We start from the raw sequence: 22,610 nt of genomic DNA, 5'->3' as shown, positions 1-22,610 counted from the left end.
CCAGCAGCTTGAGTAGAGCTTTGGAAACTGCAATTTCATGTTCAACTCCTTTGGTTTTGCTGATGGTGCTGCAGCAGGAGGGGCCTGTGGGAGAATAAGGAGCAGGGGGAAAATGAAACATGACACAGAAACAGCTTTGTGGCTTATCTCTGCCAGCTTGGACAGAGGAATGGAGTCCATTGGCTCAGGGGAGGCTCTGAAAACTGGCTGGTGGTACCGTGCTTCACATGGAGTGAGGATATTTAGCAGATCTTGACTGAAGATGATATTTGACAGATTGGAGGCAGGAGGGTTTCCTGGCTGGTACAAACAGCTGACTGTCTTCATGGGGAGTAGCAGCATTTCTGGGCATAGTGACCTCCTCCCCCCAGCAGCATGTGGGGGAGTGCTCAGGGTTTCTCTCTCAGTGTCCAGCCCAGCCTGAAGGCAGAAGCTGTGCTGAAGGGTGGGAAGATGAGCACAGGCTGCAAAGGGCCCCTGGGCTCTGCTGGGTGTCATGCAGCATGCTGCATCTTCCAGGTGCTGAAGATGCACCTGAAGACTTGCATGAAAACTCAGGAGCTTGTTCTGCAGGTGCATTTGGTAAAGCTGTTCATCAGAGGCTTGTAGGGGAACTAAGCAGCAGTGGGAGAAGTAGGTAAATTTCTGTGTGACTAAACAAAGATGTGGAGCTATGAGGAAGGAGAGTGGAACTGGTCATTATGTATTGCTGAAATTTATGGCATATCAGCATGGTCTGTTGGTCAAAAATAAAAGAAGTTTAGAGAGGGCAGTGGCTTTTATATGGGACAAGCCTGGCTGACTGGGACCCTCCAGTCTGGGAAGGGGGTTATGGTGTGGTCCATGAAAGCATGAGCCACACAAGGCAGAAGTTTGTACAGGAATTGGGGGACATCAAAGTTGGTGAGAAGTGTGTTCAAAACAGAGTGTGGTGCTCTGTGGAGCTCCTTGCTGCAGGATGTTGTAGGTGCTGGGCTGCCTCATGGATAAGGGAATCATGGCCAGCTGCTGTGTGTTGGACAGTAAGCCTCGATGTGTCCTGGAGCTGCCAGCTGTGCAGGAGAGCATCGGGAGGGACAGAGCTGTGTGTGGTGGGGGGAAGCAGGAGTGGCTGCTGTGGGTGAATAAGCAGGGGAAGTGACTGCCAGGAGGGAGCTGTGCCTTTGGCTTCCTAGCGGGTGTCCAGACAGAGCCTGTGACACAGCAGGATCGATGGGAAGTCCAGTGGTCTCCCTGGCCTCAGACTCAGAATGGAGCAATTTCTCCAGCTCATTATCAACAGCTGTACTCATTGTTGAGCATAGACCAGATTATAATGATGTTTGTCCAAGCTGCCTGATAATGACCAAGGCCCAGTCAGTTGGGGTTTGGTGCTGCTTGCAGCAGGATCCAGCTGCTGGCTCCAGCTTTCTCCCACGAAACTGCTATCAGCCTTTGTCTGCTCTGGGAATACCAGCCCGGAGACAGAGACCTCTGTGAACATCAGCTTATTCCTTTCCCACCAAGTGGAGCTGGAGGGAAGGCAAAGGCCAGCCAGGAGACATGTTGGAGCAGGCACTGAGCTTTGCTCTGCTTTCTCAGGGCACCTTGCCTGTGCCCAGACCAGGCACCTGGAGCACTCCTCCTGCTGGCTGTGAAGGTGGAGAGCCTGGGAGCTGGAGGAAAGGGTTAAGCACAGAGGTACCAGGAAAACAGGCTGTGTACTGGAGTAATGCCTTGAAAAGTTACTGTGTTTTGCTAGTGTCCTTCCAGAAATGCCCACAGGCAGCATCCTGAAGACATTGTTGATTGCTTTTGTAGGGATGTGTGCATGAGGATTCAACGTTGCATCTGCACTGTTTGAATCCACAGCACAGGATTGCCCAGGTCGGGCTCTGTTTGCCCATGGGGTGCCAGGGCCCACTTATGATGTGTCCCCTCAACAGCACCCATGTGCAGAGTTACACTGCACACATCCTGTGGCACCCAGGGCATCAGAGGTCTCTGAGGTGGAGACTGGCAGATGGAGATGGGGAGGCATCACTCCCCCTTCTTCCTCCTGTCAGCTGCAGAGCAATTCCTGGTGCACAGGGCAGCTGGCCACAGAACTCAGCAAATCACTGTAATCATTGTAATAAGTGAGCATTTTGAAAGTGCATCACTCCTGATCCTGTCCTGCTGGCTGAGCATTGCCGTCATTGCTTAGCCCCACCACATCAGGGAATGCAGAGATGCAGCTCTTGGGAGAGGGCTGGGAGGAGAGTGCCCATGTCCCAGATGCTCCAGGCCTGATTGTGTGCTACCAACGGGGAGATGTTGGGAAAAGGCACAGAAAATTGGGGCCTGTGGTGGAGTCATGGGAGCTGGCCCCAGAGCCACGTGCTCCCAAACCACAGTTCCCATGGGATGCTGCAGTAGCTGAAGGGTTTACTTTCTGGCAAAATGTTTCCATCTTTACAGGGATGGAAAGAGTGTTAATAGTTTCTAATGTGCTCTCATAACCTCCCTCTCTGCTTCATGCCACAAGCACGTAAAAAACATCCAGATTCCCTTCCCAGCCTGTCTCTGGGCTGCATGCACTTATGTCAGATCCTGTGATGGGAAGGGAAGAGGCTGGAGTGATCAATTTGCGAGCAATAGGGAGAGCGGTGCCAGCCATTGTTCCTTGCTGGGGTGAGCCTGTTGTGCTGAGAGTTGTTTTCAGGAGCAGGCAACAGCAGAGCTCTGAATAAGCCCACCCCAGGTAAACACCGGAGTCTATGGCCTTGTAGAGGGCTCCTCACCTGCTGAGATGAGCTGCTAACCCCATCTGGCTGCCTGTGGGATGTGCCTGTCCTGGCAGGAGAGTTCCTTGGCCCCAGCCCTGGTGTGGAGGAGGCATCAGGAAGGGCTGCTGTGATGAGGGGGACGCGGATGCTGCTCAGCAAGTGCCTTGGAAGCTCCCTGGGTGCTGCGTCACAGCAGAGAACCCTTCCCTGTGGCTCTGCTGCCTCTGGGGCTGACGCTGCCTGCAGCCCCCAGGCGTAGTGTCACTTCTCATCACTTCCAGTGGCTGCCCCTTGCTGCGGTGCCACCATCGATTATTTTTGGATGTCCTAGATCTGTCAGGCCAGGGCTGACTGCTCCCCCCCTCCCCACAGAGCAGCAGGGTCTCATCACCCGGTGCTGTGGTGGGTGCTGCCCTCCTCCCTTCCCAGCCAGACCAGCTGCCCCGTTCCCAAAGGGCTGGAAGCTGCTGGGGGTCACCCAGCATTGATGCCAGGGCTGCTCTCCCCCACAGCCTCTCCCTGTTCTGACATAGCTCATTAGAGCTTAGCAGGAAGAAACAAGGACAAAATCTGCCTGCAGCCCTTTCCCCCAGAGTGTGCAGCTGACTGGGCTTTGAGCCCAGAAAATTTATTTTCCTGTATCTCTTTTGGTTTCCCTTTCCATCTCACCTGCTCATTACTTCACAGCTTTCCATCCACTCTCCTGTAATTTATAGCAACCTGGAATCAAACCTTATTTTGTCTGATTAAAAGGTTTCCTGCTGCTCTTCCTCCAGCTCCAAAAAGTGTTTTCACACTCCTCCCCCAGCAGCAGCATATATTAAATACAAGGCAAACAGCATTTCCAGCTCCATCCTAAAAGCTCTTGCGTGCTCAGCAATGTTGCTGTCTTGGAGTCCAGTTTAAGAGCCAAGGTGTTGAGTACTGCTAAATATTAGTCCCTCAGACCTTGATGGATTACAAGGGGACACTTGGATGCACAGGAAAAATTAATTTCCTGGAACAAAACACATCCATCTCCTGCTGAGTCTTCCCCTTCCCTCAGGAGATGGCTGCAGGGTGTGGAACAAGGCGATCAAAGTGACACTGCCTTCGATACCTGGGAACATTGCTGCTGCTCCAGACCCCTGAGCTCACTCAGGTGCCTGCCCTGCGTGGGTGGTAGCAATGATTTGTCATCTATCTCTGGCAGACAGCCTAATTTTTTAATTAGCTGATAGGCTGATTAGCTGCTGTGCTGCAGCCACTGCTCTGCTCTGTTGGGTGCCTAATCAGTGCTGCGCAAACCCGGTTAGCAGCCAGGTCTCTGGGGCACATTGCCTCCTGCACTTCCCCGGCACCCTGTGTGCTGAGAGGGGAGGCTGTTTGATGGGGAGGTGGCTGCTGGGCTGTCCCAAGGAGCGCAGGGGACCCTTGGCTGCCTGGCAGATGTGAGGACCTGTGCTGAAGCACGCAGCTGGAAGGTAAGCTGCACTGCACCTTGGCAAGCTCTGCTGGTGCAGGGCTTTGTAGCATCATCTTCTCTTGGGAGGGTGGGCTCTGGAGCAGCACCATGTCCTGGGAAGGAGGCCTGCAGCTCCCCCCAGTTGCCAGCACGCTGGCAGCAAACTGTGAGGAGTGTGTGGTGCTTGCACACATGCATGTGTGCCCCTGCCTTGGCTGCCTCCTCTGGGTGAGGCTCTCCGGTGCTGCCGAGGTCAGCTGGGCAGGCAGCGGTGATTAATTCTGGGTGCAAAGGGGAGGCTGTTTGTGGAGAAAACAAGGCCTGGCCAGGGGAGCACACAGCCAGAGAGGAAGCTGCTCACAGCCCTGCTGACAGCAGCAGGGAGAGTGGCCAGGGGCAGCTGCCAGTGCGGGGGGTGAGCCAAACCCAGGGAGCCTCTAATGAAGGGCAGGATAGAGAACCCAGCATGTTTATGTAAATAAACTGTGTGCCTCCACACTGAGCTTGCTGAGGCGCTGGCATCCCTGCCTGGCACTGCAGCTGTTCTCGTGCCCTGCTCCCTGCTGCAGCCGAGGCTTTCAGGGACAGCTGGCCGCTGCTGCTGGGCAGCACCCTCTGGGTTGCGCAGGGACCTCTGGAGTCTGTCACCCACTCTGCATCCATGCCTGGCCATGGTGCTGGCTGTGGGAGTGGAGTTTTTCTTGGCCACACGTCTTTCCAAGCCAGTGAGGGCGGAGGATGCTGGTTTCACAGCCAGCACAGGCAGCTTTGTGGATCCACGTGTTGCTGCTGCAGGCACACTGCCCGCTGGAGCTAGGGCGGCTGCTGCCCTGCTCTAGGAGGTTTATTGCCCAGGGCAGCCATCTAAAAGTTACTGCTGGTCCTTCACAGCTCCTTCTTTCCTTGGGATCTTGTCCTTGTCATGATGGGAACAGCTAAAAAGCCTTCTGACTGCAAAAAACATTGCTCAAAGTGATTCAGAGAGGTGGAGGGGAAGTTGTCCAGGTGTGCCCAGTGTTTGTAGACCAGCAGACCTGAGATCCCCAGCCCTTCTGACTCCAACTCAGAGAGCTTTGGTTTCTTGGCTCTCTTCCTTCTGGTGGTCCGAGTCGAGTGGTAGAATGCACAGCCACCCCCTGGCCCTTCCCCACACCCCGCTGCAGCCAGCAGGGGACACTCCGGTCACTTGGCTGCACTGTGTCACCCATGCTGGCTGCAGCTGCTGCTGGCCCTGCAGAAGGGTCTCTGAGCTGCTCTGCCTCCAGCAGCTCTCTGTCCCAGCCCTCGCCAGGCCATCACCCCTCACTGCCTCCTGAAGGATGCAGCAGGGTCTTGTGTCCTTGTGTTGCAGGACTGGCGTGTGCTGGCTCTCTGGGTCCTGGCAGAGAGTGTGAGGTAGCAGGGCACAGGGACATGACCTCTGCTTGCCTGTGCCCCCTCACTGGATGAGTCTGTGGGATAAGGCATCTGTGAAGCTGGCCTTTCTCCTGTGGACAGGGCTGGGGGCAGGTTTTGAGTGGAGCCTGGAGCACAGCCCTGCTGTAGCTGCCGATACAAGACTGCAGTAAAACATTACGAGCTTTAAATGGGGCCAACCTGTGCTATAAAGCTGTCACTGCTAATGGAGACCATCTCTGCTTTGAGTGGCACAGCTCCCCTTTCCATGCTGTGGCTAGAAGAGCCGGAACTGAGCGGAGTGGAGGGTTATACACAATATGGCAAAGTTAGAAAACTCACTGCTGAGCAGAACACTCTCAGCCTTTTCCCACATTTCCAGCTGAATCCCTCTGAGCAGCTTGTGCCTAAGAGAGCACGCGATTCCTCCACCCCCACATGGCAGCCAGGACAAAGCGCTTGGTAGAAGGGCGAAAGAGCACGATACATCATAAATATTAGTGCCTGGCCCCTTGCCAGTCCCAGGCAGAGAAATCATCTCAGCCATTAATCTGTGCGTGCAAGCTGCATCTGGCAAAGTGATGCTTAATGTCACCCATGCTTACTTACGTCTCAGTGTTGCAGTTCATGCTTGCTTTAACAAAATTTTTTAAAATTTAAAAAAATTTAAAAAAGAAAAAGTACTTAGTGCTTTCTGGATCTAATTTCTTAGTGAGTGTTTCCTGGGGGAAACACAGGGCACAGCATGGGACCCGTATGCAGGGGTGAGCCAAACATGGGAAGCCTCTAATGAAGGGCAGGATGGAGAACCCAGCGTGTTTCTGTAAATAAACCACGTGTCTCCATGCTGGGCTTCTTGTGGCGCTGGCATCCCTGCCTGGCACTGCAGCTGTGCTTGTGCCCTGCTCCGTGCTCAGCCGAGGCTTCTGGGGATGTCTGACTGAGCAGCACACTCTGGGTAACACAGGGACCCTCCAGAGTCTTTCACCCATTGAGGGCAGGGTTGGGGTTGGAGCTTCCTCCAAGCTCAGCTTTTTTTCTCTGCTGTGATTAATTGCAGTTGGCATTCGTCTGTAATTTCAGAGAACAATCGGATGACGTGCCTCACAGTTGATTTAATTGAAACCTGATGAGGCATCATCAGGCTGCTGTGCCCCAGGGTCGGTTGTGCTGAGATGCCCCTGGGAATCCCAACCCCTCTTCCCAGCCTCTGCAGTGCCTTGGAGGTATCAGGCTCCCCACATTTCTCTGGAGCTGAGCTTGTACTGTAAGTCTGAGATTTTCTTGCCCTGGAGTTTTGTGACCAGTCTGGGTATTCCCACGTGGGCAGTGTTTAGGATTTGGGGGTTTGCCCCACTGTCCTTTGGGCTGCTGGGGAGGTTTGCTACATTTGAGATACATGTCTTGTTCCTCTTTGCAGAAATCTGCTGCTCTGCTGATTCATATGCTCGAGTTGCACTGGCCATTTCTGAGGCAGTTCAGAAGGCTGGGGGAAATTGCTTTCAGGTCAAGACCTGCTTTAGCCTGTGGTGAATTACTGTGCCTGGGTTTTAAATCTTTGCAAACAGAGGATTATGGTGATGGTAAATACTAGGTAGGCCTGAGGATTGCCATACTGACAGCTGAAGGGAGCATGGCCTTTCCCTTTAGCAGATAGAGCGTGATGGATGTTAAAAAAAAATAAATTGAGATACAGTCTGAGTTGTAGCTTAGATACTATTTCTCCTTGATTTATATTTCTGCTTGGGTGCTTCGCAGTGTAAGCAGTATATTTCTTGCTTAACCTCACAGAGCCTTTTTGTTCTTAAATGAGGACAACGTGGTAGGTATGACCAATTGCCAAGAGCCCCAGATTAGTGCAAGATCTGCAAAAAACTCAGAGCTGCTGCACAGCCCAGCATCTGCTTGAAACACAAACACCAAGCAGTGAACACATTTGCAATTGCAAAGCTGCAGTCCCTTGCTGGGGAATAACTGCTGGTGCCTGGCTGCTCTCAGTGCCTCTGGGTCTCTAGTCCCGATGATGGCTTTGGGGGCTGAAAACAGAGCAATTGCCTCCTGCTGTCAGCAGCCCAGGAGTAGCCAGCAGCCTGTCCCAAACACAACAGGCTAAGATGAGGAGCTGTGGTGGTGGGAAGGCTGAAGTGTGGACACTGCCTCAGCAGCACCAGCCTGATGGGAAGCCCTGCCTGTAGGCACAGCAGATGCAGGCAGCAGAAGGTGAGGGCAGGCAGGGCTTGTCCTCCTGCCTGCAGGTTCTGGACAGGAGGAAGGATGAGGGCTTGGTTTGCTAATTGCTCTGGAAGTGGTGGTGACAGGCAGGTCTAGCCTGCAGGGAACTGTAAGGGAACCTGTGCATGATGAGTGGGACCAGAACAGGTTGACACAGCCTCACAATCCAATTAGTGCCAAGTGCTAAGCAACCTGGCCAATTTGCCCTTGGCTTTCATAACAAATATAAATAGCGGGGGCATTACATAATGGCCTGGGGATGGCTCCACTCACAGTCCCTGGGGAGGGCTGAGAGCTGATCTGGGCTGGACAGAAGATGGCCGTGGCTTTGCCCATGGCTGGGGGATCCCATCTAATGGTCTGATCTCTTGTAGTGTTTGCACTTGCTGCATTGCACTTGGCCTGCTGCAATCCATGTGGCATCCCCAGATTCACCTGGGATGAGCAGTCTTGACAAGGCACATCTCTGCTCTCCCAAGTAGCATGTCTATCCATCAGTCCTGTGTGCTGCAGAGAAGACTGGGACAAATTCAGGCAGGAGTCTGACCCTGTTAACGAGCTCAGGCCCAGCCTTGAGAATTATGTCCTCTAGCCTCTCCTTGCTCTTTATGTGTCACTGCAAGTGGAAGATGCTTTCATGTCTTCACAACCCCCCTTGCCTCTGAGAGGGTACCACCAGCAATAAAGTCTTCCAGGCTGCTGCAGATCGCCAGCAGTTCTGTGCAGGCAGAGGGCTGTAATCTCTGCCCTCAGGGAAGCCCATGGCAAGCTGCTGTGAGCTAATGGGCTTGTGCAGGGGATACTGGAGGTGTCATGTGGTGGACTGATGTTGTCTGTGATGGGAATTGCTTTCGTATGTTGTGCCAGGGATGGATGCTCTCTGGGCTGGAGGTGGGAAACACTCATGGAGTTGGTAGCAGAAGGTAAAAATTGGGTTTTGCATGGCTGGCACTGCAGAAGCACTTCCAGAAAGGGAGAATGGCTGGGTTAAAGCCACCTCTTGCTTTTGTCAGTTATATGGAAAACCAGTCTTCTGGAAGGAAGGAGGGAGTGGATAGAAGCAGGGGGTCACGAGAAATGATTTCTGAAGTAAACACACAGTGGTAAATGCTTCATGATGGTTGAAGTTTGTTTGCTTCATGCAGAGGTTGCAGCTGGATTGCGTTTGCCCTGAGCTGGTCAAGCCTTGCCCATGGAGCTGACTGCACCACATCCTCACTGGGTGCAGTTCCTCAAGTAGCTACTGGTAATCACTGGTTACAGGTTTGTCTTATTTTGCTAACTTTTCCTCTTTGTGCTTTCAGAAATAACACAGATCATCCAGGTAGACTTGGACCTGAAGTACAAGACCAACATCCGAGACCTGTTTGATGAGTTCGACAACTTCCCAGAGGGAGCAGTCATTGGGATTGCCAGGGAAATGCAACCAGTGTACAGGTACAGCCCCCTCCCTGTGGGGAGCAGGGAGTGGGCAGTGGGTGGCTGCTGTCTTCTCTTCAACTCAGGTTGCTCTTTGAAAAAAAAACCTAGGGAGAAGTGGTCTCCCTGCTTTACTCCCTGCGGGGAACTTAATCTGAAAGTTTTAATTCGGTTTGAGCAAAGTGTACAGTGTCGCTGTGGTTTGTTTGCTTGTTCTCACACATCATCACAAGGCTTCCAGAGCCAAATTCCTGATCATCAGTGCCAAAATCCATACCTGGACTCTAGTACATCTAAAGACATGTTTGCCAAGCTGAGGTGCTGTAATTGCATTCTAGAGCTTCAGTTTGTGTGTTGGGTCTCAGAAGTTTTGGCTGAGAGTATTGCAGAGAGTAGGAGTTGAGTTTGGGCAGCGATGAGGTTCTGGGTCCCTGGAGTGTCTCAGTGCACTTTCTGCTTCCCCTGGGGAAGGCTGCATGGGCAACTCTTGGTGACCTAGGCTTGCAAGCATGAGGGTAGCCCCATGGTCCCTTGCTCTTCAGACTCTTGGGGTACCAGCCACTGCCAACTGTGGTAGTGACCACTCACCAAGGTGTGGCCCAGTCCTTCCCACTCACGGACCACTGGTGGGATTCAGGGACACAGATATTTCCAGGCTGGTGCTTAGAGAAATTGGTTTAGTTTAGCCTGCATTGTTCCAAGCGTGGACCTGTGGTTTTCTTTTAATTCAGGGTAAATCAGATAATCAACTCAAGGATGCCTCAATAGATCTCAGCAGAGCTGAGTTTGAGCATCTGAGATGGCTTGGCTAGATTTGCTAATCCTAATGGAAAAGTTTTTGGAGAAAGATAAAAAAGTAAGAGAGGTCTGTATGTGTTTTCCTTCCCTACTGGAAGCCTACTTCCCTACTGAGCCTCTGAAGACTTGACCAGTACACTCTTAGGCAAAGGCTGAGCTGCAAAGATCCAGAGAAACCATTCTTGCTGCTCATGCATCCAGATGGGATGAGGGTAAAGACAGAGGGAAGTTCATCAGCAGGAGATTGATGGTCATTAACCACCACCAATTGCTTCCTGGAAACCTAAAACATATGAGAGCATGTGGTTGCTCAAACTACAGAAATCACCACTATTCCTGAGCTGGAAAAAGACATCTCTCTGTCTGTGGCGTAAGTGTTGCCTCTCTCCTGATTTGTACTCCTGGCAGGGAGAGCTGTGACTAGAGGAACACAGATGCTGAAGTCTTGTCTCCATAGGGTGGCACCATGCTCAGAGTGTGGAGGGCTTCTGTATCTGCTTTGGGTGTCCTGACAGGATTTTGGTGCCCAGAATGGTAAATCCAGCCCCAGTTAATCATATCCAATTGTTAGAGCTTAAAGGGGGATGGAGGGAAGAGCCGCAGCCAAGAGCAGCCACGGGGCTGTGGGACTGTGGCCTCGGTCAGCCCGGCAGGGCAGATCCCCTTCGTTAGCAGTGCAGCCTGGAACGGGATAAATCAAGTGTTTGTTCGCCTGCAATTAGTTTAGGGTGGAATCGCTTTGTTTTTGTCTCTGCGGGGTTTTGCATTATTTCCATGCATAACTAGGGAGTGGGGATGGTGTTCTGCTGCCTGGATGTGGTTTGTGGGAGCGGGTGTGCCTGAAGAGGACTGAGCTAAGGTTTGGGGTGCTCCGCTGGAGAGCCTTTCAGCATGGCAGGGGACAAGGCACAGGATCATGGGGCTGAGCACTGAATACCTGACCCAAGCCACAGCCGTGCTCTTCCCTTCCCGTCGCCCGCGGTGGGGACAAACACGCTGAGCAATAACAGCCCTCACAGGCTGCATTTTTGGGATGAACTTTCTGTTGTTGCAGTTTTGACGTTCTGGGTCACTTTGGGCTATGTTGTGCTTTTCTTCTTGTGTTGTTTTGATCTTCATGTGAAAACAAGTTCCTGATCCTTTTTGTCGCCAGATCACCCGTTGTGGGGCGAGCTGTGCAAACTCCAGCCTGCCCTCCTGCCAAGCCCTGCATCCCACAGGGCTCACACCTCGCTGCTAAAAGGGTTTGCAGACACAAACATGAGCTGACAAAGCATGGATGTCTTTGTAAAAAAAATTTTTTTTGCTATTTTTATATTTTTAGAAAGACAAAAACGTGTTGTAGGTGTGAAAGAAGAGGTGTCAGCTCCAGCTGTGTGGTTTGCCATGTGTGCAGGCTTGAAGCATCAGCTGGGAAAATGGTTGAGGGGATGGAGGAGGATTACGAGGCAATGGTGGGGTCTCTGTGTTGCCACTCACGTTTTCCTTGCCATTTCACACAGCTCTCTGCAGCACCAGCTTTGCCCCAAAGCATCAAAGGACTTGGGGCAAGTAAGCAGAGCTGTCCTGAGCTTGCTCATGGAGCTGTGGACTCACATCCCTGGGGCAGGGTAAGCCAGTGGCCAGGAAGGGTCTGGGTGCCATCTTTCCTGCTGTGTAGCAATGGGAAAGATGGATGGAGATCAGTCCACCATCTGTTCCCACTAGCTGCCCATTGGTTGCCTGGCTGTAGTCTGCACTTTCTAGGCACAGGTTTGGGCTGCAGAAGGCTCAGGCTGCTGTGCTGGTGCACTGAGCAGCACTGGGCACAGACACTTACGGGAAACGGAGGAGTAAGAGAACAGCAAATCGGAAATATCCTGGAGCCTGTCTGCATATCCTGAAGGTAGGGGAAACCTCCAGACAGCAAAACAGGATGGCACGGGAGTGTTTCCACTCGCTTGACTCATGCTGAAACAATGCCCGGCCACTGTTTGTCTTGGACAAACACATTTCTCTGAGCAACAGGATCTCCCGGCCCTCCTGCTAGGCCAGCGCTGGGATTTAACTGTTGCACAGTCTGGGGTTGGCCTCTCCTTTGGGGCCGCTCAGGGTGGGTTGGAGTGACCTGTGTGGAGCAGTAGCTCCTGCTGAAACTGGACATGGATCACCCTGTGGTGTCTGGCAGGGAGTCCTGGATGCAGAGGGGGAGGTGGCAGGAGCCCATGTCGGGTGAAGGAGGTGATCTGAGGTCCGAGGCCATTGGCGTCAGGTTTCTGTCTCTCCAGCCTCGGCAGGGAAAAGAGGCACCCTGTCCATGGGTTAGGCATGTTGTCCTTCCTGTGGCTTTTGGATGCAATTTGTGGCACGAGCTATGGTCAACACCTCTGTGGATGGGGTTGCAGGCAGAGCTTTGTCCCACAAGAGGCTGCCCCCACAGTGGGGTTGTTGAGGACGCTGGTACTGTGCAGCAGCCTCCTAGATGCTTGTGGGCTTTCCATGGCAGCACTGGATGCCTCCTGCCAGGCTGTTGTTTGGATATTGGCCTGCAGAAAAGCCTTTTCCTAGCCTGACATATGCCTGCTCACATGTCTGCCTGCACTGTGGCCAAGACTGGGAGCTCTGGCTTCAGTGGGAGTGATTTTGATGGAAAGATTAGAATCTGCATCTGAAGTTTGCATCATCCAGAAGGCTTTCCATGCAAGGAGGTGCTTCTGCAGCATCATAACCTTAATTAAAAGTAAGTTGTCCCCTGCAGCATTTCAGCTGCTCAGTTGTGCTGGCAGTGTCCTGCTCACCAGGATGCATAGAGTGAGTGAATGATGGTCTGTATAAACATTACTGTTGCACTGAGCCTTCCATGCCAGAGTCTGGCCAAATTGAGAAGTCCAGGCTCTCTGGTGCTATTATTGAGCCCTGCTAAGAAACTTGTAGGCAAGTGTTACAGACGCAGCCTGCATGGGAGTGACCAGGACCTGCTGCCGCTGGGGCATAGCAGAGTTTCCATCAGGTCATGACCATGGCATCCTCACACCAATGCAGCCGAGATCTACCTGTGCCTCCCTGCCAGCCTGGCTTGGCTCAGTGCTTGTTCCCAAGCACAGGAGCTCGGTGCTGCCAGGTGCCAAAGGGATAAGACTCCTTATTTCAAAGCAGCCCCATGGTTGAGAGGAACAGGGTGGAGAAATACTGTGGCACTCCCCAAAATGTCCTGAAAGCTCTCAGATTACTAAAGGCAGAGCTTAAACCCTATTCTTGCTGCGTTTCCTGGTTATGGATCCCTCAGGTCACACTGGTGGCATGTGAGAGGAAGAGCAGCAGTATTGATTGCACAGCTGCTCTTGGCAGCCTCAGCCTGACCCAGGCCAGTGTGCCATGCTGTGTTTCCTGCTCCCATCCCCACAGCCATCCCAGCCTCTTTGCTGCCTAAGCACCAGTGGCAGTGGGCTCTGGGTGCCCACCAGTGTGCCAGCACCACCTGGGGCCCTCAGCACTGCCCCCATCATGCTCCCCTTGGAGGTCTCCTTGGGGAGGAATGGTCTGCTGGCAACAGGGAGAACCTAACCCACAGGTCCTCAGATGGGTGCTTTTACCCCCACCAGCCAAGAGAAAGATACCTGCTGTGAAGGTGGGTCTCAGGAGAGGTCCCAGAGCTTCACAGGTCCAGAAATGCAGACAGCTGGGGGTGGAAGGGTGGCTGCTGCCTCCATATCTGCTGGTGGGTGAGATCTTTTCTGCTGTCCTCTGTGGCAAGAAGCTAATTTAAGCTTGAGGCGTCTTGGGAATCCACAGTGTTGGAAATGATAAAAGTTTGTCCAGCAGGAAAGGATATCTACATCAAAGAGACAGCTACAGACTACAAAGGACTGACACTTAGGTCCCTGTGTGGCTGCAAGGCCATTCACCTTTGCCTCTGCCTAAAAGCTAGGGAGATCTCAAACAGGACATTATTTTGTAGAAAGGAAAAGCTTTGTTTCTGCTTGGGATCATGTGGGAGCTGCTGTAAGTGTGCTGTGTGCTCGCTGACATGCATTTTGTTTGTTTGAGAGCTGGTGAAATAACCCAGAGAAGCCCCAACAGCCCATTAATGAGAGGAAGCAGGACTGTGCAGCTCTGGATGTGGAGCCTGCGGCACTTGCAGTGCTGGGAGTTTTCTGGGAACTCAGCAGCACTGGCGCTAAGTCACTTTGTCAGATGTTTGGAAGAGGAAAGGAGTTATCCTGGGCTGTGAGCAGGCTAATGCTAAATCCATAACCAGGCCAGGCTGTCAGAGTCTGGGCTGAGACAGTACGTTCTGTACCTTCTCTTGGGATCTAAAAAAACCCCAAAGTACGGCTGACAGCTGCAAGCAAGGCGCAGCTGGATTCCCTGGCTGAGGCAGTGGTGGTTGTAAGATATAACAGTACAGGTGGGCTGCTGCCTGCAATGGAGCTTTCCAGAATTGGAGATAACCATCTCCAGCACACAGGTCCTCCTGTCTGATTTTTCCTGGTTTCATGGACTTTTCATGCAGGCAGGTGGCCCTGATTTGGTGACTTTACTCCTTTCCAAGGGCTTTTTCCCCTGGGGGAGCAGGGAGCTGGCTTCCTCAAAGGGCTCTGTGTTCTCTAAGCCCCTCAGGAGTAAAGGGAGGAGGATTTGTGCCCTGTCATTTGTGCCATTGTGATGTCAATGCTGCCTGCCCACAATCCTGCAAGCCCCAGACTTTGTGCACTTTTGTTTTTAAACCATTTCAAGACTTTGACTTGATTTGTAGCAAGTGCTGCTGTTCGACACATGAGGAAAACGGTTCTAGGAATTGTTTGGCAGTGGCTGCCAAGAAGCAGCCAAAATTACAGAACAAGCAGAACCTGCAAGGAACTGGCAACAGAATTAATTTCAGGAATTCAGCTTTACCTCTGATTAAAAAAATTATTTAATAAGGTAAAGGGTTGTGTTGTTTACAGCTGTGAATATCATTAATATGTAGGACCTGTCAAGTTTATTCCCATTACAATGCAAACTTGAAATTTCATTTGAAAACAATAAATTGGACAAGACCTGACAACCACAACTGTGCACTGATTAGCACAAATACTATTAATAATATTAAGCAGCGGGTGAGCTTCTGTGAAGGGAGAGCATCTCCCCTGTTCCTCAGAGTCCCATCAGCAGGCAAGGGTGGCCCAGAGCAGGCAGCCTGTGCTTTCAAAGCGCACAGGAGAGCATTGCTAGAGCAGAGTTCATTCACAGTTGTTAATAGAAATCTGCCATTTTGGCAGTAATTAGGCCCACAGTGTTCCAGAGTGTCCCAGTGGCCCCTTCCTGTACTGGTGCTGATAGAGGATGGTCTGACACACACACAGGTCATTGCTCTGCACTCACCAGTGCCACAGGCATTTGATCTATAGAGGGAAGGAAACTGATGTGACCCAGACAGGGATTTATGGTCCCACCTCTACTCGGAGGATGATTTTAGCACTGGCATGGGGTGTATAAATGTTTGGTGGTGAGAAAGGCCACCCTTGAAAATCTGTCCCAAAGAAAGGTTTTGCTCACAAATTGTGTTCACAAGTTGTCATTTGTCATCTGTTTAAGTGTTCCCATTTTTGGACTAAGTCCACACAGAAATGTCATCAGTGAGAATCAATTTGCTGCTCTAAATACAGGCCTTTTAAAAGTTTGGCATGCAGGCTGGGCTGTGGTAGAGACCAGCACTGTACAGACATAATTTGTGCTTTACGTGAGAAGTTTATTAAGAAATTACTGATGTCCTCATTGAAGAGCTCAGTCTGTTGCTTCATCAGTATTTTCCATGGGAGGGCTGGAGGTCCTGCCTGAGCTGGACCTTTACCCTGAACCCACCAGAGAAGGGTAAGGTGGTCCCGTTGTGCACACCAACACATCCTGCCCTTTGTCCCAGGACGGAAATTGGGGTTGTTTTGCCCCAGGGTGACATTTTCCCCTGGGGAAGGGGTACTGCTGTGTTGGTGATGCCACTGCCCATCACTAGGTACATGGTGCTCCTGAGAAGCACGGAGCTGGGATTTCCTGGATTACACAAGCTGCCCAGCCTCAGTTAACATGCTGTGGACTGGGCTGGTACTGAACCTGCTGTCCTGGCTCCTTAAGGGATTTAGCAATTGCACATGGAAAATAAGCAATTAGCAACAAGGGCTGCTTTGTTGCACAGCCGCTGAGCTCGCCAGGCTGAGGTCCAGCTGCCGGGGCAGGAGGAGGGAGCTGGTTGGATGCTGCTCTGGGTGCAGCCCCGGGTGCTTGCCTCCCTTTGTGCGGCAGAAACTTGGAAAGGCTCACCTTCATTGCAGCAATGCCTTCTGGAGGTGGGAGGAGAGGCAGGGAGGGGAGCTGGCCTTTTGCTGAGGGTTGATCTCAGTTGAACACCATGATGGTAAGGGGCTGACAGCTGCCTGCCACAGTGAGGATTAGCCAAGAGGAGAAGGGTGCAGGGAAGTTTCTTGGCTGTGCTCTTACTTCTTGCTAAGGTTTAAGGGGGAAGGCCACCATCACCCCCTGAACAGACCATGGTGTCATTCCCATCACTCTTCCCTCCCCACTGCCTACACCTTCTCCTCCAGGCAGGACAGAAGCTGCTATCAGGGTCTCTCCTTTGCTCTCTCCCATTTCAAATACATCCTCTGTCCCCATCAGGGCTCTGCATGCTTCCCAATGAGGCTCCCATCCCATCTGCCTCTTTGGCCAGCCCTCTGGGGCCCTGCAGGTCCCAGGCACCAGCAGGTGGGCAGCTCAGAGCTCAGCCAGGGGTTGCTTGGTGGGACCACAGCCAGGTCCCGTGTCCTCCTGCTACCCCGGGAGGGTCCTGGCAGCACACAGAGCAGGGATCAAGGTGTGCTTTGTGCCTTGTTGCTCACTGCACAGCAGCAGTGGTGTTTGCCAGCTGGGCACGTGCCTGCAGCTGGGGATAACACCAGCAGCCATCTGTGTTCTGGCTCAGGAACAGAACAGCGTATTTGGAGGTACAAGAGCGTGTGCTTGTTGTTTTAGTTGGTGTTTGGGCTGGCAGGGCTGCTGTCGGAGTGCCTCAGACAGGGATGGCTGGCAGCCCATGCTTCCCTTCTGCTCCAGGAGTCTCATGCGTGGCTGGATGGGTCTCAGGGTCCCCCAGTCCCGGACCCCTGTGAGAGAGGCTTGCTGACAAAACACATCCTCAAGGTGCTGGCCTGCTGCTGCTGCCCATCCTGCCCTCCCAGACAGCTGCCCAAACTCTGGCAGTGCTTGGCAAGAGGTGGGAGCAAACCAGTGAGCTCCAGCAGGGAGCTGACTGGTTCTGGGAAGTTTATTACATACAGAATCTTGCAGATCCCCTATTTTTGTGGCTTTATCCCGTGACTGTTGGCTTTGCTTTCCCCTTTGGTGAGGGAGAGGCTGTGCAGGCCTGAAGCTGTCCCATAACACAGAGCTGAAGTAAACGAGAGGAACTCCACAAATTTGGACAAAGTCTTTGCCCCACTCAGTGTTTGTCCCTTGCTGCGCATGAAAGCAAGAGGAGGCCCTGCAGAATACAGCTGGTGGGTGGAGTGGTCCCTCCTGCCCTGGCAGCTGTCCCCAGCGAGGCATTTGGAAGGGTGCAATGGTAGCTCTGTGAGTTGGACTCATGACTGGCCTGTGAGGCAGGGAGGTGCAGCCGCAGCGCCCTGTGCTGGGCCAGCAGGGGAAGTCCTGCTGGAAGCAGGGTTTTTTATCTGGGCTGCCTGGGCCTGGCGTTTGAATGCTTGGAAATGCTCTTCTCCAGATGTTTCCTAGCACACGCCGGCTCTGTTTATAAACAGCTCCTCAAAGCAAAGCCTGTTGGGGCTGCAGGCAGGCGCTCACAGCAGGCCCCGCTCGGCTCCCCTGCACCATGGCACGGGGGCTGGGGCCACAGGTCACCTCTGTCCCCTCCCATTTAGATGGGTCAGAGCAGATAACAAAAGCCCCAAATGCCTCCTCTTCCTTTCTCTGCCCTTTCTCCCGGCTAGCAGCTTCCTGCCCCGATGCATCCTGGTGCTGACCGGCATCTCCGGGCTGCCTTCCTGCCCGGGCTTTTGCTGCCGGGGGCACAGAGAGGAGGGCACACTGCCCTGCCTGAACTGCCTGCTCCCAGGGAGAGCCTAGCCACTCCAGGGGCTTGGGTCAGGGAGACATTTCCATTGCATCCAGTTGGGGTTCAGTTCCTTGATGATTGTCTCAAGGACACATCCTGACAGGGCACTCATCAAGCCTCTGGAGTGTTCCCCCTGTGTTTTGCCCAAATTTGAGGTGGGTGCCAAGGGCCAATGCTGGGCAGGACAGAGTGGAGTGGGTGCAGGCTAGGTCAGCTGTTTGGCTGGTTGTTGTGCTTCCCCAGCCCCATCTCCTCTGAAAAGAACAATACTCTCATAGTCACCACTCCTTCCACTTCTAACTGGGTGGAGGTGCATTTCAGCCACACTCTTCGCTGTCCTGTCTCCTACAGGACAGCACCAAAACTCTCCATTTGAAAGACGAAAGCCAAGAAAAATCCAGGCTAAACAGCTGCTGGCAGTGGCCTTGCCAGAATGCCTTTCCCTCGGTTGGCCTGAGCCCAGCAGTGGCAAGGCTGTTGTGCTCAGCTGTGAGCAGGTTCCCAACCCAGTGGCGCTACAGAGCCACCTGCAGCTCGTCACATCCTGGATCTCACCTCAGCATCACTCCCTAGGGATGGCCCTACCCTCCCTCCCAGCCCCACAGCCCATGCAAGGCGGGGGAGGACAGCCCTGTCACGCCAGCACTGGGAGGAAGGGCTGAACAATTGCTGCTTGTCAGTCTGTCTCCTCTTCCTGTAGAAAAGGGCACGTTATCAGCCGTCAGCGAGTCATCTGGGAAACAGCATTGCTGAAAAATTGAGTCATTTGATAAAGATTTGCTTTTGCCCCACCACGGCCTGGCAGTGCTGAGGGCTGGGTGCTTGCAATTTTCTTATGCTGGCTGCTTGCAGTGGCTGCAGTCTTGTCCCTTAGCTTGGGCAGTGTGTGTTTGGAGGTAAGAACGTGAAAGGAATCAGCTTCACTGCTGTGGAGCTGGAAGGGTGCTCCCCCTCTGTGTCACTGCTCACCCTCTCCCTCCTGTCAGCTTCCAGCATAACATTCCAGGCAGGGGGATGGATTTCTTGGCACTGCTAGGGAGGAGCAGAGAACAGAGGACATAGAGGTGGGCTTGAGCCACTCCCTTCTCAGAGCCCTGGATCTAAGCACTTCAGGAGGCTGATTGGTACGTGGCTGGGGCTTGTCTTTGCAGGCTGGGCTTCCCTCTAACGCTGTGTGGAGAGTGCTTTGTCTTCCTTTTCTAAGGAGCAACCCATCCATGAGTCATCTTTGCCTGTCCTCAAGACACAACTGCTCTTTGCAGAGGCAGAGCCCTTCGTCCCTTCCATTCCCTTTAGATCCAGCAAACACTGCTGCCCACAAGCTCTGATGAGGCAGCCCATCCTCTGCTCTCCTTCCCTGGGAAGCATGGACATGACTGCTTAAAGACTGAGCCCTCCTTCCTTGGGAAACTGGCACTTGGAAAAACCCTTTCCGTTCTGAATCAGGTGAAAGGGAGTGGTGTAAAGACCCTTAATAAAACGGGAAATATCAGTGCTTTCCTGGAAAGTTTTAAGGAAGTGATGCTGCATGCTGCTTGTGATTCCCCAGATCAGGAAATAAAAAATATATTCATGGCTGACATCATTAATAGATCTATATTTTCTGCTGGTGGCTGTTGAATCCTGGCTGTCACCTTGGTCAGTCTCGCTGGGCTGGGGATCCAGAGTACAGGCCAGAAGGATGGATTTGATAGTCTGATCTCTCTAGGAGATGAGCTGTAGATCTAGCTGTAGGAGTCCCTGAGCATGTGCCTGTGGGAGCTCAACACAGATTCTTAGAAAAGAAAAATTTAAATTTAAATACTTGCAGTGGGAGGAGTACCCACCTTGCCTCTGGAGCTGTCCCAGGGGCAAATGTCCCTGCATCTTCTTATATCTGAGGGAGTCCCGCTTCAGCTTCCAAGCATGGGACTACTTCAAACATTTGGGTGCCAAATCTACCAACAAGTTCTCGTGGCCTTGAGCTGAATGGAGACTTTGGATGGTGTCAAGTTCTAAGAGGAACTAGTGGCAGGCTTGGCTTATTCTTTCTAACAGTGTTTCTCCTTGACATCTTCACAGCAAGGTGTAAAAAAACCCTTCTCTAACTACCTCAAGTGTGAGAGCTGAAAGGAGACAGCAGTGCTGGCAGCCCTGGGCTGTCAGATGGTGGTGGGGGTCACAGGTCCTTCCTGCGCTCCTCTGAACCACAGGCTCAGACAGCTCTGAGGTGCTCAGCTTTGCAGCAGAGAATGCTGTGTGGGGGAAGAAGACTTTCAGACTGAATGGGAGCAATTTTGGGGGCAGATCCAGCTACTTGGGGAATAGCATGGGATTAATTCAATTCCTGCAAGTGGGAGCAGCCAGTGTATGTATGGTGAGGTGTATTCTCTGACCCAGGACTGAGAATGGAGCCAAAGACATTTCTGGACTGCTTGCTTAGGTAATGGAAATTAGGACACTTGTGGTGGTTCGCCCAAGGCACTGGGGATGTGGTTTTGTCTCCCTGCACAGCCGTGTGAGCAGTCACACGATCCTGTGTCCACTTGGCTCACCAGAATGATGCTGGTAGAAACAAAAGGGGCTTTAGGAGATGGTAAGCAGAGTGGTTTGAAGTCTGGGCAATATCCTGTGCAGGCGGATGGAGAGAAAGGCAGCCTGTGAAGCACTGGCTTCTCTGAGAGGCTGGGTGCCTCCAGACAGAAGACAAGCACTGTGAGATCCCTTGGGAGGGTGGTAGATCCTGTGCTGTGATGCAGACCTGCCCAGACTTGAGGTGGCTGCTCTTCAGGCTGCATTCCCTGACGTCCCTGTTCCTGTTCTTCCTCTCTTTCCAGGCACACCTTCTGGCAGTATCGCCGTGAGAACCCCCAAACCAAAGTGGGGGAGCCCCCTCCTGATGGGTTGCCAGGCTTCAACAGTGGTGTCCTGCTCCTGAACCTGGAAGCCATGAGGCAATCCAAGCTCTACAACCAGCTGCTGGAGCCAACCATGGTGCAGAAGCTGACAGAGAAGTACCACTTCAAGGGCCACCTTGGGGACCAGGATTTCTTCACTATGGTGGGGATGGAGCACCCAGAGCTTTTCCATGTGCTTGACTGCACGTGGAACAGGCAGCTTTGCACATGGTGGAGGGACCATGGATACAGTGATGTGTTTGACCAGTACTTCCAGTGTGAGGGAGAGGTCAAAATTTACCATGGGAACTGCAACACCCCGATCCCTGAAGACTAAGGCACCCACTGCCCCCAGGAGCAGCTCTGACTGCAGCAAGACCTGCAACGCCATAGTGGCTGTACCAACAGTCCCTCAGGAAGGATGAGCAGCTCTGATTCAGCACATCCCAAGGGATCTAGGGATGTGAAGATCATTCAGTATCTCACTGCCTGTAGTCTCATCCTCCAAGAGGAAGGGCAGTTCATTTGTTGGAACAGGACATCCACAGTTCACTGTGTCCAGGGCTCAGCTCCTGGCTCTGCTTGATAAAGTCCATGGTGCTCACCTGTGCCTCAGCTGCTGGGGCAGGGGGATAGCAGAGGGGCCATCAGAGACTGCTGCTTTTGCACTTGGCAGGGTCCAGCTCCCTGGGTGCTGTGCAGCTTTGCCTTGTCTGATGGTTGCAAGAGTCCCCAGCGGGCAGCTGGGTTTCATTCATCATTTTTCAGTGGCCCAATTCTGCACCTCATGCAGAGCATTGGTGTGGTCCCTCTGGAGAGCAGACACTGTCCTCAGGTCATCTTTCTTTCGAAGCATTCCAGAAAGGAGAGAGGGCTTTAAAGACTGAAAAGCTGCGTAAAATTGGGTTATTTACAAACAAAAATTGAATGCTAGATGAGCTTTAAAGCCTTCTGTTGGTTCTTCTTAGCAATAAAAGCTTTACTGCCCTATGTTGTCCTAGAAGTGTTCAGTGAGTGTATAGCAATAGGTTCATTTTTCTAGCTTTGCCTTTAACCTTTCTTACGAGAATAAAGCTGCAGATGTCAGACATGCTTGGCTGTTCTTCTGTGGCACAACTGAAGTCCTGTGCAATAGGAGGTTTCCTGCTCTTATCATGATTAAAAAGTAGCTGATGTGTATCTGCTGGACAGTTGAATGTGGTGCCCCACATAACTTATCCCGCATCTGTCCCATGTGAGTGATGCAAACAAACAAGCTGGATTTTAAAGATCATCCACACTGTAGCCAGGGTTGGTTTGGAAGGAGTTGGGAACTGCCTGTGCTGTGAATGAGAGAGCTTCAGGCTGAGCATGCTGTTCCCTAAATAAATGCTGCCTCGGTGAGCCTGGCTGGCAGGCAAGCTCCTGCACAGGTCTGTGTCAGGGCTGTGCACAGCTCATTAACCACCTCCAGCCCAGCGTGTTTTACGCCCTGTGTGGGCATCTGTGTCATGTGCATGTGCAAGATAGAGGGAGGAGGACCTGATTGTGGCTTAACCTAATAACAGATCACACCATATGTGGCAGGAGTACCCTTGGCTCTTTCCCCTGTGCCCATGGGAGAGGCGTACTGGGGG

The 22,610-nt window shown here is 52.5% G+C and overlaps 1 protein-coding gene across 1 annotated transcript in view; it reads left to right on the top strand.

Moving 5' to 3' along the window:
* Positions 1-22,082, top strand: part of XXYLT1 (xyloside xylosyltransferase 1) — a 31,535-nt gene extending 9,453 nt beyond the window's left edge. Inside the window, exons 3-4 of the mRNA XM_085069453.1 lie at positions 9,123-9,255; positions 20,935-22,082. Of these exons, the coding sequence (XP_084925579.1) occupies positions 9,123-9,255; positions 20,935-21,331 (530 nt within the window). The 3' untranslated portion in view covers positions 21,332-22,082. The remainder of the gene's footprint in view (positions 1-9,122; positions 9,256-20,934) is intronic.
* Positions 22,083-22,610: the final 528 nt, after the last annotated feature.

The sequence above is a fragment of the Lichenostomus cassidix genome, chromosome 9 (assembly GCF_008360975.1).
Source record: "Lichenostomus cassidix isolate B80296 chromosome 9, HeHo_3.0, whole genome shotgun sequence".
In the NCBI taxonomy this organism is placed as follows: domain Eukaryota; kingdom Metazoa; phylum Chordata; class Aves; order Passeriformes; family Meliphagidae; genus Lichenostomus; species Lichenostomus cassidix.
Note: the sequence above shows the minus strand (reverse complement) of the source record. Positions and strands in the feature narration are given on the sequence as shown.